Below are 17,869 nucleotides of genomic sequence, written 5' to 3' on the forward strand. Positions count from 1 at the left end.
ATTTGAAAAGCGAGGGCTGATAAAATATAATATAGGGATAAGTATCGCCACTCGTATCATAATAGCTAACGGGCTTATCCAATTACCAACTCTTGAATCTAGTTCACTGACGAGCTGTATAATCCGGGGATCAAATCCTTGCTTGTGCTATTTACACCCCTATTGCTAATTACAGCCCAACAATTTTGTGGTCACTGAGACTGTCTTCCGAGTACACCTTAACTCCTTCAATGTATTTAAAGCCTGACTCTATCTTGTTCGCAAACTGACAATTGGTAGCTTGCAGAATAATACAATTTACTTTTTAGTTTTATTAAAACACAGAAAAAAAAAAAAAAAAAACGATGCCATCAATTAAAAATACTAACCAACAGATTCTATTCCCATGGGTCTTTCTTAGTTTCTTGAAATTTTCCATTCAGAAGTCAAAATAACAAGGACAAGGTTGAGCCAAGAATTTTGTTCAAGGACAAAATAAATTTTAAATTTGACAATAATAACAATAATAAGATAACAACAATAATTGAAAATAAAATAAATTTTATATTTAAAATTTTGACTAAGGGCTTGTTTTTTTTTTATGTCTAAAGTCTTAATTTTACTTAATTTAAGATATTTTGAAATTGTGACTTATTTGCTTTTGTATCTAAAGTTTTATTACAATACATTTTTATCTAAGCGAAAAAAAAATAAAATTTCATGATTTATCTGAATAATAAAATGTCTGAATAAAACAATAATTATTTTTTTCACAAATTCCCTCATTAAAAGTATTTATTTTCTACCTATTTAATTCCTATTGACCCTTTTTTATCTAATGAAAAGGATTTTTGTGGATTAACCATAATATAATTAAATGTTGTATTCGAATTTTTTTTTATCTCAACTTTTACTTAGCATTAAATACTTAACATAATTCAATTTAAATTTACGGAAAATTCTTTTATTATTAGATAATAACTTTTATATAAAAATATTATTTAATTGTAAAAAAATAATGTTGTCAAAATTATATATATATATATATATATATATAATGTTTTGAATTTATAAATATAAGTAACTTACTGCTTACTCTCGTACGTGAAAAAAAAAAGAAAAAAAATGAAAAACAAACATATTATCATATTAATTCAAACTAGCATGATATTCAAATCCATTTAAATTTCAAAAAAAAGAAGCATTATCTTACTGTTTATATTTTGAAAATTTAAAATATTGTCAGGCCCTAGTCCTGTAATTTTCATATAAAAATTTGAAAATTAAAAACAAAACTAATGGTAAAAGAGGGATGTAGAAGATAATTGACGGGGTGTTAATAGTAGTCAACCAATGTTCTGGACTTACATTACTAGCAAAAAGCCGATCCTATTAAGATGCTTAAAACACATAGAGCCCAATCCAACAACTAGAGTGAGTTCCCCCCCCTCCCCTCTAGGGAAAGGATTTTTTTTTTTAATACTGATTAAACATCAAATTACTGCATTACACAGATATTTACAACAACTGCTATTATAGCAGATATATTACACTGATAATTATAATTAGATATACATAATTGGGACTTACATTATTACATTAAATTCTATGAAGTACATGCCCAGACAAATAACTCCTTAGAGAGGAGGGATATCCATCCTCCACTCGCATTTCGCAAGAGAGAATGATTTTTACATATTAAGAACATTTAACCCCCATAATGCTTTTGTGGGAGCTAGAACCGCTGCCCTCACAAGGCTTGTGAGGGCAGCAGCCCACCACTAGGCTTGTGAGGGCAGCAGCCCACCACTTCTGCCTTGGCCGAAGTGGCGAAAGGATTTTTTTTTTCTTTTCTGTTGCAAGTGATTTTGATTTAGAAATTTGAAATCAGACGCATACAAATTACACTTTACATTAAAAAACTTGAATCCAGCTCAATATATGTCCATAATAATTCTCCAAATATATTCATTACATTTTTGTCGTTTCTAAAAATATAAAATGACAGATTTCTCTATGATACTACTAAAAAAATTATAATATCAATAATGAAATTATTATGAACCATTTGATTTAAAATAAAACACATTTACCCTTCATTTATGTTTAATGAATATTTACCAGCTACCCAAGTTACACGTAATTTTTTAAGTCTTAATTTAATTCAGGTTAGCTTTTATCACATTTTTACAAATAATTTTTTTATACATAAGTCATATATAATTTTTTTAATCATTGATTTGCTATATAATATTAAAAAAAACAAATGGACTTTTTTTTAAAAAGGGGATATATAGTAAGCAAAATCATTATAAAATTATTCCATAAAACTTCGAATTAGATCTTTAAAAAAAAACTTTAAATTAGATGCATCTTATATACATTATTTAGACGTACCATTTCATTTTGTTGTTTACAATACCAATTTTGAAAATGTAAAATAATAATATGTAAATTTTATATGAATTATACACTTCAAAAGAAAACTCATCAACTTAAAATAAATGGTTTGTGATTTGAATCACAAAGTTGTTGATATTGCCCACAAATAGATAGTTTTTATTGTTAGTTGTTTTGATAATGTAGACATGGTATATGGTGAACGAATAATAAAAAATAATAAATATGATGAAAATTATAAAATCACACACAAAGAAAATTAGAGAATTATATATTGATAAATGTTAGAGAATTAGACATGGTATATGTGAGACAATTATGTAATTGTCCATTAAAAAGATCGAAAAATTTTAAAATAATTATTGAGATTTGATAAGAACAAAATAATAATGGAAACAAAATGATTGATTACCGTTGTCTTTATTAATCAATACAAAGATTGACAATCATTCAATGTAAAAATGGCTTCAATGACAATCATTCGATGTAAAAATGGCTTCAATCTTTGTTAATTACTCAAATTCTCAAATACCATATCAATTATATCATTTTTATTTTTATTTATTCATAATTATAGATTTTTTTTTCTTTCTGAAAGAATTCATTCATTGTAAAAATTGAGCATTTGTGCTTATTAAAATGAATTTCATGAGTTAATGTTTTTCATCAATTATAAGGTAAATCATTATATATGAATTTTTTTTTTATAATTTTCCACTGTACGTATAAATTATCAAAATCAACAGTAATGCATTATGATATTTATTTCAGTCAAATAATGTAATTATAATTTAGTAATATAAGATAAAAATACAATCTATTTATGAGTAATGGAATTTACTTAACAACTGACTTATAAGACAGGATTTATATAATGTAATTGTTATACCGTTTATAAATAAATAGTATATTAAATTATATTTTATATGTATAAAGCATTAAATAATCAAAATTTTGTGGCATTTGATTGTTGTGTTTGAATTAATTTCTTTTTCTTTCTAAGTTATAAATCTCTCTCTATCCTATTAAAACTGGTATGATTTCTTAACATTCATCAAATCCAAGTTATTTAATTAGTAAAGAGTTACCTGCATAATAAATACTTCTATTTTTTATTTTATCTTATTTAATTATTATAAATGGTAAATTTCATCTAATGATTTACATTAATCCCACCATTAATGTTGGGATTTTTAAACAGCATGATGGAGGGCTGCTAAAATGACAATAAAGGAAAATCGAAAATCGAAAATGATTTTAAAGAAGACTTAGACAGCAGGAGGTGTGGCCGCAGTTTGCTAGCAATAGCAAAATTTTTAGTCGCGACGATCTTCTATTTTTGGGTAGCATGAACATATAAAACCGGCACTAACTTTATTTTATTGAAGCTGAATTTTCTTGGTTTATGATGTGATTTAAACTTTAAACTTTAGTGGTCCTCATTCTTTCACCTAATTTTAAATCTTCTATTACTCATTGGTGATGTTAGCTGGGGTCAGTTGCTCTACTTAAATGAACTTGTTGCTTTCAATTCTCAGTTGTATAGATATGTTAATGCTTATTCTCTTAACAAAGACAGCAGTATTTTCATTTATCATTCTTTGAGTTGCAGAAGTACTGGGGCTCTGTTTGGTATTTAAGGTTGGGCTAGTTTAAAAGTTATGATGATTCGGATTACTTTTTATAGGTAAAGACAAGACAATTGCTAAACAACTGGCAAAATAAAGCTTAGTTGGGACTTGGGGTTAGTTGAATGGAGCTATCAACCATGTTGATTTCCAATAGTTACTGATAATGACTTGCAATAATTAATGGACATTTTAACTGTTTGATATGTATATATATTTTCAGTTAGTCATAAATATGAATTGGAAATGTCGATTCACGGCTACAGGTTAATTACTTATTAACAAATTTTGGGAATACTCAGCAGTTGATGTCAAAATAACAACACAATGCCAGACTATATATGCGCATGAATCTGTTGGCCTTCTTCCACCCCTACACATGGTTAAAAATGAGAAGATGGAAGTTTCCATTTATCAATGGAGTTTGATGAAGTTTCCATTTTTCAGTGAATGGTTGTCCCAATTTGTTAATTCCTGTGAGGGTGGTAACTGCAAGTTGCAGCAAATGACTCAAAACATCTGAAGGAGTTTCAAGTCATTCATAACCTCGCAGATTTCATAAATCTGCATTCAGTGACACTCACGCCTTCATTTATGAAAATTTTGCACGTACCATTTGTCTGCAGTGGCCGTGAACCTTACAGTTTCTAATTCATTTGCTTGACGTGATTGATATATATCTCTGGGACCACAGAGTGGTTTTGGTACAATGTTGATGATAATGCTGTGATTTCTTCCATGCTTGTAATTAATCTTTAATGTATCATTGGGTTGTTCTGCTCACTGCGAATATATAAATTACTTCGTAAGAGTGTGTTGGCATTCTATTGCTGAAACAATGAGGTAACGTGAGAAGGCAGGCGATGTGGAGAGGTGAGAGGTCACATGCATGTTACATCGCTGTAACTGTTTGATGAGAATGAGAGCGCAAATACGGACACATTGCCTCTGGCTGATCTGCTTAGTCACTATAGATGGAAATAAGTGCGAAGTGCCCATATTTAAACATGCCACATGCAATCAATTATCCTGAGGCTCTTTCTCTGTGCTTGTGGGCGGCGAGGTGGGGCTTTGCTTTTGACTTGTTATTGCTGCAGCTGCTAGGTGATATTTCACAATTGAGTCTTTAGCTGATGATTATCAACTTGACAATGACCACTTCTCTACCAAGCTTGTGGGGTTGGCTTATGTGGTGAGGTGAGTGAGAGTGACCGAAGTTGGTCTGATTCTAGTGGATTTTCCACCATCATGCTCATGGCAAAGCCATAAACATCCTTAACTTTGGATTGGCAGTGTAATCAATTGATAAATATGATGCTTTTTCATTACAAATCCTAATCAAATTCCCAGGTCTGACTAATGAGAGTGTCCAATCCCTTAGCCCAGCGGGCACGAAAGGTGTCCGTTATAGGATCCATGGGCCATCCGCCATCTCATCTTCCTTTGTCTTTTCTACGGCTGAAATTCATTCATAAATCCATTCACTCTCTCTTTGTAGAATGAATTAAAGTGACACATTCGTCGATTCTACTGATCAGGGTGGCCAATACATGTGGGCACATCCCATGTTAGCATGTTACCCTTTCATCAGCACTTGTCATTGGCGATGTAATATTAGTAAAAGCCCTCTTCAATTGGGAACATTTAAACATGTGATAAGCTGATAATCAATCACGGGTTGTAATGTCATGGCCATGCTCCAACCTCCACTTCCCATCAATGGTGCATTTTCAAAATTAACAACCTACTGCTTTGATTTTTTTTTTTGGCAAAATTTGTCGTATCAGGCGAGCGAGAAAAGCCGGAGCGTCAAACGGTCAAAAATTGCACTACCCGAATAATTTCTAAAACGAGTCTAATTCGCCAATTTAGTCAACCCATAATTCTTAATTCCCTCGCCAACTCTCTCTGCTAATTAGATCTCCAGAAACAAATTCCTTTTCTTCATGGCCATCCATGGCCGGCCGGTATAATTTATTTACTCTGTAGTCTGTTCGATAATTACTTTTAATTCATACATCAACGTTTAAAGAAGGCCTCCTAGCTTTTATTACAATCTATATATTAATAATAATAGCAAAGATGAGTACATCCAATTAACTGCAGTGAGGTGGATTTTTTAAAAAATTAAACAAATAAAAATTATACATATGAAATTATGAACATGATAAGACGTGCGGCATAAGTGCGTTAAATTATTCTTATTGTATGATCATCAATTGAACGTTGACTACGTGTACCAATGTAACAGTTGAGATTTTTATAAACTAAAAGAAAAAGGAGCAAAGAAAAATTTATAGTCTCTGCCTTACAGAGAGGGTCGAATTTGCTCGGACTGTGTCGGTGGACTGGGGACTAATGCTGCCTATAATTAGCCAGAGAAAGAGGACCACCGTGGTAATTCGTTTAAGAGGATTAACGTGCCCGACAATTGATCTTTCTATTTCAGTTTGAAGTCTGAATAATTAAGGCGCAAATTGCGTGATTGGTTTAATTAATTAAAATGTATATAAGCGTAGGCCGGAGTAATAATGGGCTGCATGATCTACACACCTAATGCATGCAGAGGTCAAATACCGAAATTCACGTGAAGTGCTATTGACTTGTGTGCTACAAGTTAATAATTTATCCATCCATTTCCTTCCATCAAAATTTGAAAATTCCACAGTTTTTATTTATTTATTTATTTAGTCATATATGTGCTACAATTAAGTCAGAGGAGGATCAAGATCCACCTTCAGTTTGGTCATCGTGGAATATGAAGTTGTTGTTTGTGAGTATGAACAGTTGTAAATTCATACTTGCATTAATATAATCGCAGTTATAACAATCTAATAATTTGTGTATTAAAATCAACGACGGAGTAAAATGTTGCCGAAAAAAATATCAACTCTTATAACTTTCGAAATTCAAATGAATTAAATAGCATAAACAAAGTTGAAATAGATCTTGTTTGTTATTAAAATATTGTAAAAAATAATAATATATTATAAATATAATTTTTAAATAATAATCTTAATAAAAATATTATAAATTTTTATAATACAAAGAATAAATCAAATTAATTTAATTTTTAAATTATAATAATTAATATTTATCAAATATTTTAATTATCCAACGTCAATGGCAACCATATTATTATGAGGGCAAACCATGAGGAGGAAGCAACCCGACAAAGGCTGCTTTTATTTACAGCTCCAAACCAACAAACGACGATACGAAACGACACGCATAATGCAAAAACAAGCGTGAAATCTTTATAATGAGTGGGCTGCCAATTTGCAGGGTTTGAACTTACAGGTACAGAGGGTTAATTGTTTGTTGCAAAGAACAGCAGCTGCTTGGCACTTCGCAATTTGCTGCTGCGGGTGGGTCCTTCTTCAATACCATCTTTGGACTGCCAGCCATATCAGCACGCCTGCCACAGCTCACAGCCAATTTCTTTTCATTAAAGATAAATGCTTAGGCGGTGTCTATATTTTAGGTTAACTATTTGTTTAATCATTATATCTTAAAATTCACCCAAGACTCTCCTGTTACTAATTATGCGACACTCATCTGTCGGGTGAGATTTTTGAATATAATCTTTTAGTTAATTACACAAAATTTCTAGCTTTGGATGCCTAGTTTGAAAATTTCACGCATATCCCTATAATTGGAGAAAACCTTCCTAAGTAAGCTGAATTTTTTATTTATCTCAAATGTGACGCGAACAATTGATAGCCGCATGTCTAATATAAACAGTAACTAAAAAATTTTAACTGAATCTAAAAATTGGTGTAAGCTTCGCCCCAGACAGTCATTTACTTCTTCTTTTTTTATAATAATACTCTTGCAATAGTCTTTGGAGACATTAGTAAAAAAAAAAAAGGCAAAATGTTAATTTATGAAATTAACCAAATATCAAATAATAACATGTAAAGAAGACAAGATGTTAATCTAACAATTAGTCAAAAATAAAAAAGGTTATTATCATTTTACTACTTTAAAAATTGTCAAATATCAAATTACTACAACAAGTATTGTCTCCTATAATTTTCTTATTATATCTTTATAAAAATATCATTTTAGTACTTTTCTGTTATAACAAATATCATTATACTACTTTTCCGTTACGACCGTTAGTTGACTAACAAAATACTAATTTTACCCTTCATGATTAAAAATAATAATAAGACAAATTTGTAATCCATATATCATAATTCCAGCAAAAAAAATTATATTGGTATTATATATATATTTTAATAAATATATTACAAATTTATTTTGTAAATAAGTTTCAAATAATTTTTTTAATCATGAAGGGTGAAATTGGTATTTTGTTAATTAACTAACTGGTCAACTAACGGTTATAACGGAAAAGTAGTAAAATGATATTTTTATAAAGATATAGTAGAAAAATGATAGGAGACAATACTTGTTGTAGTTATTTGATATTTGGTAATTTTTGAAATAGTAAAATGATAATAACCCTAAAAAAAAATAGCGGCACAAAATTTTAAATCATTTTCATTTTACTTTTATGATTAATTTGATGGATTATTTTTTATTATTTTTTATTTAACTTTTAGATTTTAAGTCATATGTGCCAAAAAAAAACTATAACTATAAAATTAAAATTGATAACGTATAATAAATATAACTTTTAGATAACAATTTTGAAAAATACTAAAAATATTATATGTTTTTTTATCATACAAGTGCATGTGAGATCAAATCAACCTAATTTCAGGTCACAAAAGTTAATATTTATCAAATATTTTAGTGTCGTAAATTAAAAATGTATAGTTACCCGACCTCAATACCAAACAAGATCACAACCCAAAATATGAGGAATAAAAAAGATTAAAATCAAATTGAAGTTCTAAGTTTTACAAGATAAAATGTCTTATCATGAGAACAAAATTTACTAGTAGACAAAAAATGACATGTATTGACTTGGAAACTTCGTTGTTTTTAATTAACAACATGTACGTTGAATTGTCACAGTCGTTCAAACCAGTCCACAATTGATGCTATGTAAAGACAATTTGGTGGGTTCCAACGCTATTCTCAGAGAAACCCAAGATGCCTAGCGAACGAACGAGTGATCATGAAATACTACAAATTGCTATCACCTATCAATTCAAACTTTTGATTCTCATTCGAAATTTGTTCTACATTATTTATGACATTCATTCCCTTCTTTCTTTTGTATCTTTTCCTTCCTGAATTTAGTTAATAGACATTGAGACTGTATGGTTGGATTTTTTTTGTTTGTTTTCAAGTCAAACATTAGAAAATTTCTTTTTCTGATTAAAGTCCAATTTGCAATTAGTCGATATATATCAAGACTATAGACCGGTAATGTTAAACCAATACCATTATACCATATGATAATCATATAACAAGCTAATATATATCACATCAGCTTGATTAAATAAAATTTATTTAACGTAAATAAATTAAAAAAAGAGTTGCTGTAAACAAGGACGTAGCCAAGATTTTGATTGAGCTGGGGCACATTTAAAATCAAACATGACTCAAATGCGTGATTGCTCGTGTCATAAGTCCCTATTTGGGAAAATGTATTGTGGGCCCCATAAACTCCAAATGGAAGCTTGCCACATGTATAATTGTGCTCCTTATAAAGTGCGTTTGTATGCATCTAATTGAAATCCCTATTTAAAGTATAATACATTTTTAAAAATTTAGATATCAATATATAACATTACAACTATAATATTTATTGTTAATAAATTTACTTATTACAATGGTTCTCCGTGAAAACTCCTCAATGGAATTTTATGAGTTGAAAATAATGCATTATCACTATAAGCAAAAATATATTTTTCAATATACAAGACTAGGTTATTACTTAATTTGCTCTTAAAATCTTTTAATAATAACAAAAATATTCATATATTGCAACACACAAAACAAATATGAAATGCATGATAAAATTATAAATTTTAAAACTAGACAAAAGATTAATTAGAAAATTAAAAATTAGAATTAGGTAGACTTACAACTTATGGTTCAGTGTTGAAAGACTAAATAATTGATTTTACTTGAATAAAAAATAAAAAGATTAAAGACCGGTCCATTAACCATTATACTAACATTTTGTTATGATTGTTTTTTATTTTAATATTTGTTCTTGTGTCTTTAATTAAGTTTCATGAAATGTTAATAACTAATTAAATTATTTATAATTAGAAATTTAAACTAGGGACAATATGAAATATTTTAAAATTAGTGGAGTCAATTTTAAATTTTATAATTCAACTGGGGCATTTTTCATAAATAACAAATAAAATATAATTTTTTAGTATAATTATAAAAAAAAATTTTAAAGCCAGCTGGGGCCTGTGCCCCACCTCGTCCCACGCTGGCTCCGTCCCTGGCTGTAAAATTGGGAAAATTTTTGCCTAATTTGAATTCCTAAAATCCGTTACACGTGGGTCAGATCGCATTGTACTAAATCGCCACGTGCACGCCACGAAGGTTGCGTGTCTATTTGACAATCCGGAATGCTACGCAACCGAAGTACCGGTGGCAAATACACTCGGCCCCACGAGATAGAAACCCAGTCTCGCGAGAAATGGGTCTGTTCCCACTTCCCTGCAAAAGTTTTCAACCCCGCGTTTACAACAGCTCGACACCGTCACCCCGCATCCAAACAAATAAATCACGAGTCGGTTAATGAAGACAACCTGATCCGCTGCATCACACTGAGATTAAACGGCCCATTTGCAGCCGCCACGTCAACAATTTTGTTCACCGACAGACGAACGCGGCAAATTGGGGCCCCACTTTTGCCCCTAACGTCTCTCGAAACTTACACAATATTCGTATGCAAAGATTTATTCTCGTCGCATGTGAACTCTTTCTCTCTCTACATCACATTAAAAAAAAGAAAGGAATAAAAATCTCCGCTTAACAGGTTCTGCGATATTTTATATTTATGAATCGTCTCGGTCTTGGCGCCTTCCGTTCGATCATCCATGAAATAGTTTTTATAGTTTGCGTCCCACATTTTAATTTTGTTTTCGTGTATTGATCCAATACATTCCTCCACCAATAGAACCCGCCACGTCATCCGGAATACATCTTCAAATGACGATGCTACCCTTAAGAGCAAAAGCATTGCTCCTCTATTCGTCTACGAGATTCCCTTTCTGATTCTCTGAGCAAGATCATCCTTTCACGACCCTATCTGTCAAGGGGGGGCCTCACAAAACTTTCTTATATTCCTTTTAAATTCATTATAGCAATAATTAGTGATCTTAAAAAGAAGAAACATTAAAATATTCGCTAAGCATCCTTTAACAATTTGGAATCACTGCCCTCTGTAATTACGTGTTGAAAATCTGTCTCAAGACTATGCTTTCGAAGCTTAAATTATTACGGTCGACATCCCAGGGGCCAAATAATTAAAAGGAAAAAAAAAAACAACCCTTTTTTGGACTAAAGTGAAACATTAAAATGCTGTGAAGAGGTGAAAGTAAATATAAATAAAGTGGAGCCACCATGAAATTACTAAATTTTTAATGGTAACAAACAACTTTATATAAAATTTTTGTCTGCAGTTAAGATGCAAGTCAAATGTAATCTAATAATAAATAAACAAATCTTATTAAACTCGGTGTTTAATTGTGTCTCCTTCACTGCCATATGCCTCAGATCTATAAATTTTACGCACATGACGGTGCCAAGTAAGTTCTCATAGTTTCCAGAGTTACAATTAATTACTCTCTTTTTTTTTTTCTAAAAATAATAACGAGATGTTAATTTTTTATCTTAAGAAAGCAATTAATCTGGGGTGTGGTTCTAGGAAATTACGTGCCTCGCAAACATTGTCCCAGTAGACATTTAAGTACATTAGAGCGAGTTAATGGTTACTTACATTTATTATAGTTGTAAAATAAATTTTATATATATGGAAACTGTATGCGGTGCGAAAATGAAAGCTTTTGTATAAAAGCACATAGCACACACTATATATTCACGAGCTGTGTCGTGATTGGATCGATACAAAAGCTCTTATTTTCACCCGCTCGGTGTGGCCGAGCTCGACTATCAAATTGAGTTTGGAGCTAATAATCGGAGCTTATCAGAAAAGATAACTTCAGGTCGCCGAAAATTTCTTTCGACGACGGCGTCAAGAAACAACAACAACAAAAAGTCCATATTCTGGCTTGGGTTTAAACTGCTCATGAAATTCTGCTGATTCTGTGGGCTTGTGTTTCTCGCTATACTTATTAATCCTCACTTGTGTTGCCACTTGAGGTAGTGTTCACTTCTATAATTGATACTTCTACTTTCTCAAATGATACGTTATGTTTCATTGTTATGCTTTTTTCAGTCCTTAAAGTTGACTGTGTACTGATCTGAAATGGGTGTTTATTTCTTATGGGCTAGGTTTAGATTTTAGTGGTGGGTACTGATTTGAAGTGAATTTAACTGGGAAAATGGACTTGTAACTTACTGAAACTGATTTTTTGTATTTGACTAAGCTTCAGCACTGTGTTTGTTTTATGTGCTTACTCTTATATTTTCTTACTGCTCTGATATGTTAATGGATCTCATATCGTAAACTACCTACTGATCTTATGCTGTGATTAAAAGTTCCAACTATTTTGGGATTACATATATTCGTTTGATTGAAAGTGTATCTGGGTTTAGCTCTTTCAGTGTTTAAAGTGAAGTTGGATCAGTGATTTGATTTGTTCACTTCTTATAAAATTAATCTTCTGGGGGTTTCGGATTGTAGAAAATGTCAAGGCCTCTCCTAAGGGGTGTATCTGGTATGCGGATCTCAGGGAACGGTCATGATCCATGGGATTTGGAAATGAAAGAAAGGAATGAGAAGGAAGATTTGGAAAAAGATCACTCCACTGATCAAAGCTATTTAGCTCTGAGGTTTCCTTTTCGGTTTCTTTCCCATGATAATAATACTTCTCCTTCCAAGTATGGTATTAGTGAAAATGGTTTTACTTCTGATATTTTCAGCTCTGGCACTCCGAGAAGCCGGCAAAACTTTACAATGCTATTTTTGAAGTTCAGTTTAATTGCGATTGTTTTTCTTGCCCTTACTGGATCATTTTGGTGGACAATTTCAATTTCAACCTCATCTAGAGGTCACATATATCATGGCTATAGGAGACTTCAAGAGCAACTTGTATCCGATTTATGGGATATTGGGGAGATTTCTCTGGGTTCTTCAAGGTCGAAAGATTTGGAGTTTTGTTCTGAGGACTTTGAAAACTATGTTCCTTGCTTCAACGAATCTCGGAATCTTGCTTTGGGTTATTCCAATGGCGATGAGGTTGATAGACATTGTGGACAAGAGCTGAAGCAACATTGTTTAGTTCTTCCACCAGTAAAATACAGAATTCCACTTAGGTGGCCCACTGGAAGAGATGTTATCTGGGTTTCTAATGTTAAAATTACTGCACAGGAGGTACTTTCCTCTGGCAGCTTGACCAAGAGGTTAGCAATGCTTTCTTTTCTTATCAAGCTCTCTTTTTGAACTGTACATTTCAGTCCATTTATTAATTTCATGTGGTTGCAGGATGATGATGCTGGAGGAAGAACAGATTTCGTTTCGTTCAGCCTCGCTAATTTTTGATGGGGTTGAAGACTACTCACATCAAATAGCGGAAATGATTGGGCTGAGAAACGAATCTAATTTCATACTGGCTGGGGTAAGTGCTGATTATGCAATGTTGGAACCACAGAAGATATAGTCTTTTCAATTCGAATTCATTTCATATTTCTAGGCTCATTCCTGCCCATTATATTTATATGCCTTAGGTCGTAGCATTGTTACTTAACTTACTTTTAAGCTCAAAAAGGAGTTTTACCAATTCTGGCTGTCTTGCAAATCGAATATCCAATTGTTCCTTCAGCCAGAATCTGTTGTAGCTATTACCAACAAAACTTCATAACACAACATAATCTGTTTGACTGCATTAAATGATTTACTGAGTTGCTTTGATGTCCAGATCATGTTGTAGATAGATAATGTCTATGTTACTCGGAATTCCCTGAAGAAAATTTTTGCCAATCAATCATGATATTTGGACATCATCATATTTTCTATTCGCCAAGACAATTATTAAGTGTTAAAAATTTTTGTAGGTAAGAACCATCTTGGATATAGGATGTGGATACGGTAGCTTTGGAGCACATCTCTTTTCCAAAGAGCTCTTAACAATGTGCATTGCAAATTATGAGGCCTCAGGTAGTCAAGTTCAACTAACTCTTGAAAGAGGGCTTCCTGCGATGATTGGATCTTTTGCGTCCAAACAGTTGCCATATCCATCACTTTCTTTTGATATGTTGCATTGTGCACGCTGTGGCGTTGACTGGGACCAAAAAGGTAAATGTCAAAAGTTTTTGGGAAGTGATACTTGATATAATCTGGGGTGTAGTAATTAAATATGTAATTTCCCATCCATTGTGTTGTTTGTTATTTTATTTGCGAGTGGTAAATCTACTTTATATTGATCACCACAGCAAATATACATTTAAATGATGATATGTGTGACCTACCGACCATATCACTTCTGCACTTAACTACTAATCCAAGGGTTATCTTTTTATTTTATTTTTAAAAATTTAATCTTCCATTTGTATATCCTGAAGGTACCTTATGAAATTATACTTGCATTGTAATGTAATTTATTTTCTTCTTATGGATTTTCTGAGTGGAGATTTATAACAAGGTTTTGCTGTCCTTCACTCAGCTGGCTGAAAGCAATTGCAATCAGTTCAGTATCAAGGAATTTACAGAAGTCATATGTGAACTTTGTTTTGGGCTGCGTTTTATTAAGTGACAGTCAATAAATATGTTTACTTACCACCTTGTTTTATTGCTGATATTCATTCTCCTTTTTGATGGCTTAGTTCTGATGGCAACTGATGCAAATGCCTTCAAGATGATATTTAGAAAAATATCTGTAGTGTGGATCATAAAACTTAGTTGTTTGGATGTACATGGTCAAAAGTGAGGTTATCCTTATTACAGAGAGGATATTGTTGTCCTTAAAATGTATTCTAAATTAAGCTTTATTATAAATTAATTTATTATTTAGAAGTTCGATGTTGGATTCTGTAAATGGTCTACCTTCGAAAAGCTTCATTTCGGGTTTTTGGTTCACATAGTGTCTTTGTGTAGATCTTTGAACTGAATTTATCTTTATGCAATGTGGGACAGATGGAATTCTCTTACTTGAAGTTGACAGAGTTTTGAAGCCTGGTGGATACTTTGTTTGGACTTCGCCACTCACCAATCCCCAGGCTTTCCTTCGTAACAAGGAGAATCAGAAAAGGTGGAACTTTGTTCGTGACTTTGTGGAAAATCTCTGTTGGGAGTTAGTATCACAACAGGATGAAACTGTTGTGTGGAAAAAGACGAGTAAAGCTAGTTGTTATAGTTCTAGGTGAGGGAACAACCATATATTAATTCTGTGTATTTTTTATTTTTTATTTACTTTTTTCCATGCTGCATAATCTTTCAAAAGTGTTTAATTATGCTGAATCAATAATAAATGTTGTACACATGTGGATCTTTCATTACTTGAGAATATTACTGGTCCTAATTTTGGTACCAACTGGTTGTATGTTTAGGAAGCCTGGTTCTGGCCCTTCTATCTGCAGTAAAGGCAATGATGTTGAGTCTCCATATTATCGACCTCTCCAACCATGTATAGGAGGAACACGTAATCGCCGATGGATTCCTATTGAAGAAAGGAGAAATTGGCCGTCTAGGGCTAACTTAAACAAGAATGAACTTGCAGTATACGGTAATTATGGTGCTCTTCTGTGAGATGGTTAAAAAAAAGGGAAAAAAAAAAGCTTTTTTTTTTGGGAGTACATATTTTCGCCATACCCCAAATCACGGAAATCAATCAACCCAGAAAGTGCTGTCAAAATCAACCTGCTTTTAAATTGATAACAAATGATTGTTTCTTTTATGCTCTTTCCCATTATATTCTCTCCCTTGTTTGATTTTATATATCCATTTAAATATTTTAACAGGTGTACATCCAGAAGAGTTTGCTGAGGATACAGAAAATTGGAAAACGGCAGTTGGTAACTTTTGGTCTCTTCTGTCACCTCTAATCTTTTCAGATCATCCAAAGAGGCCTGGAGATGAGGATCCTTCACCGCCTTATAACATGGTTAGAAATGTGCTCGACATGAATGCTCATTTTGGTGGCTTTAATTCTGCACTGTTGGAAAAAGGGAAGTCTGTGTGGGTCATGAATGTGGTCCCAACTATTGGAACCAACTACCTTCCAATGATTCTTGACAGGGGATTTGTTGGTGTATTGCATGACTGGTAAGTTTGTTTTTCTTCTGCTCCATTTTTTTTTAATTTTCTTTGATATATCACATTCCTGTTATGATTTCCCTGCATTAGCTGGAATCTGAAATTCATGACAGTCTATTTCTGTTATGGTTTCTTGCTTAAGCTGAAATCTGAAATTCATACTGTCTCGTGCCCTGTTTTTCTGTCATTGGGGTTTCTATTGTAAACAAAGATATGATTCATGCCCACTTTGTTGATAAATCAGTGTTGGAGAATGGAGATTGATCTAGGCTACTTGTTTGCATTCCATTTGGAGGGATATTAAACATGAAATATAGTATTTTTCTAATTGGAGAAATATTTGAACTTTGGATGCACAATAATTTATGGTGTTCACTTCCTGCAGGTGTGAAGCATTCCCAACATACCCTAGAACTTATGATCTGGTGCATGCGGAGGGACTTCTATCACTTGAATCAGGTCATCGGCATCGGTGCTCTACCCTTGACATCTTCACAGAGATCGATCGTATACTTCGTCCAGAGGTATCCAAATCCAATTGTCCTATTTCTACATGTCATATATGCTTGCTGTGCCTGTTCACCTCTGTCCTCAAAATAAATTGTTAATGCCTGTGAATTGTTGCAAAGTACACTTAGTACGGTTGTTTTGTGTGATTGAAATCTTTTTGTGCTTTTTTGATTCATTGACAATGATTTTTGCAACAGGGTTGGGTTATCATCCGTGACACAGCTCGTCTTATTGAATCAGCAAGAGCTCTAACTACTAGGCTGAAGTGGGACGCGCGAGTCATAGAAATTGAGAGTAACAGTGATGAGAGACTTCTTATCTGTCAGAAACCTTTTTTCAAGAGACAAGCAAGCTAATTCAGAGTTCTCGAAGAAAGCCTGATAAGTTATTTATATTCATTTTAAGGATGTTATTAAATCACCATAAAGCTCCACCTTCAGGAGGGGAGAACAAAATTTTGAACAGAAAGAAGAAACAGAGGAAAGCCAAACAAACAAATCTTGGTGGAACCAACCACAGCTCCCATGGAGCCGCAAGGCGTAAATGGGGCCATGTAATTACTCAAAAATTAAGGCGCTATTGAAATGAAAAGTATAGGATTAGATTTAAAGATTTTTCTTCCTGTTGTCCCATTATATAACTGTACAACTACATGATTAAGATTGTGAAGATAATTACAAATAAAGGTTATTTACTGTAGTATATAAAAGAAACCGGTGAATGAAATTCTTTTCTTCATTTTCTCATGTCATTTTCTTGCATTTGCTGAGCATTTATTCTGTAGAGTTTGATGTGTTTATGCAAGAATTTAATCAGGTTCTTTGCAATAGAGAATCAAAAAGTGAATGGGGTATTTGGGTACCCATGCCATTCTACACAACTCCTGTTTTATTTACAACAACATGGATGTCGTACCTTCTCCTTTTTTAGAGTAGTTTGGTAGCTTTTTTTCACTTTCCTGGAGAACATGATAAGGTAATCTCATGTTGATTTCATGATCATAGCAAGTGAAAAAAACTTAATGATCAAA

The 17,869-nt window shown here is 32.4% G+C and overlaps 1 protein-coding gene across 2 annotated transcripts; it reads left to right on the forward strand.

Annotated features, from left to right (window-relative positions):
- The first annotated feature begins 11,910 nt into the window (after positions 1–11,910).
- Positions 11,911–17,552, forward strand: LOC18041773 (probable pectin methyltransferase QUA2). Of its 2 annotated transcripts, XM_024182962.1 has the most exons (10): positions 11,913–12,278; positions 12,763–12,911; positions 13,002–13,481; positions 13,564–13,696; positions 14,133–14,373; positions 15,211–15,436; positions 15,624–15,799; positions 16,035–16,338; positions 16,715–16,853; positions 17,037–17,552. In XM_024182962.1, the coding sequence occupies exons 2-10, from the start codon at positions 12,766–12,768 to the stop codon at positions 17,193–17,195; spliced, it is 2,004 nt and encodes a 667-aa protein (XP_024038730.1). In that variant the 5' UTR covers positions 11,913–12,278; positions 12,763–12,765; the 3' UTR covers positions 17,196–17,552. The 2 variants fall into 2 exon arrangements, with proteins under 2 accessions (XP_006433967.1, XP_024038730.1); XM_006433904.2 differs by having other exon boundaries at positions 11,911–12,278; positions 12,763–13,481.
- Positions 17,553–17,869: the final 317 nt, after the last annotated feature.

This window comes from Citrus clementina, unplaced genomic scaffold, assembly GCF_000493195.1.
Source record: "Citrus clementina cultivar Clemenules unplaced genomic scaffold, Citrus_clementina_v1.0 scaffold_5, whole genome shotgun sequence".
Classification (NCBI taxonomy): domain Eukaryota; kingdom Viridiplantae; phylum Streptophyta; class Magnoliopsida; order Sapindales; family Rutaceae; genus Citrus; species Citrus x clementina.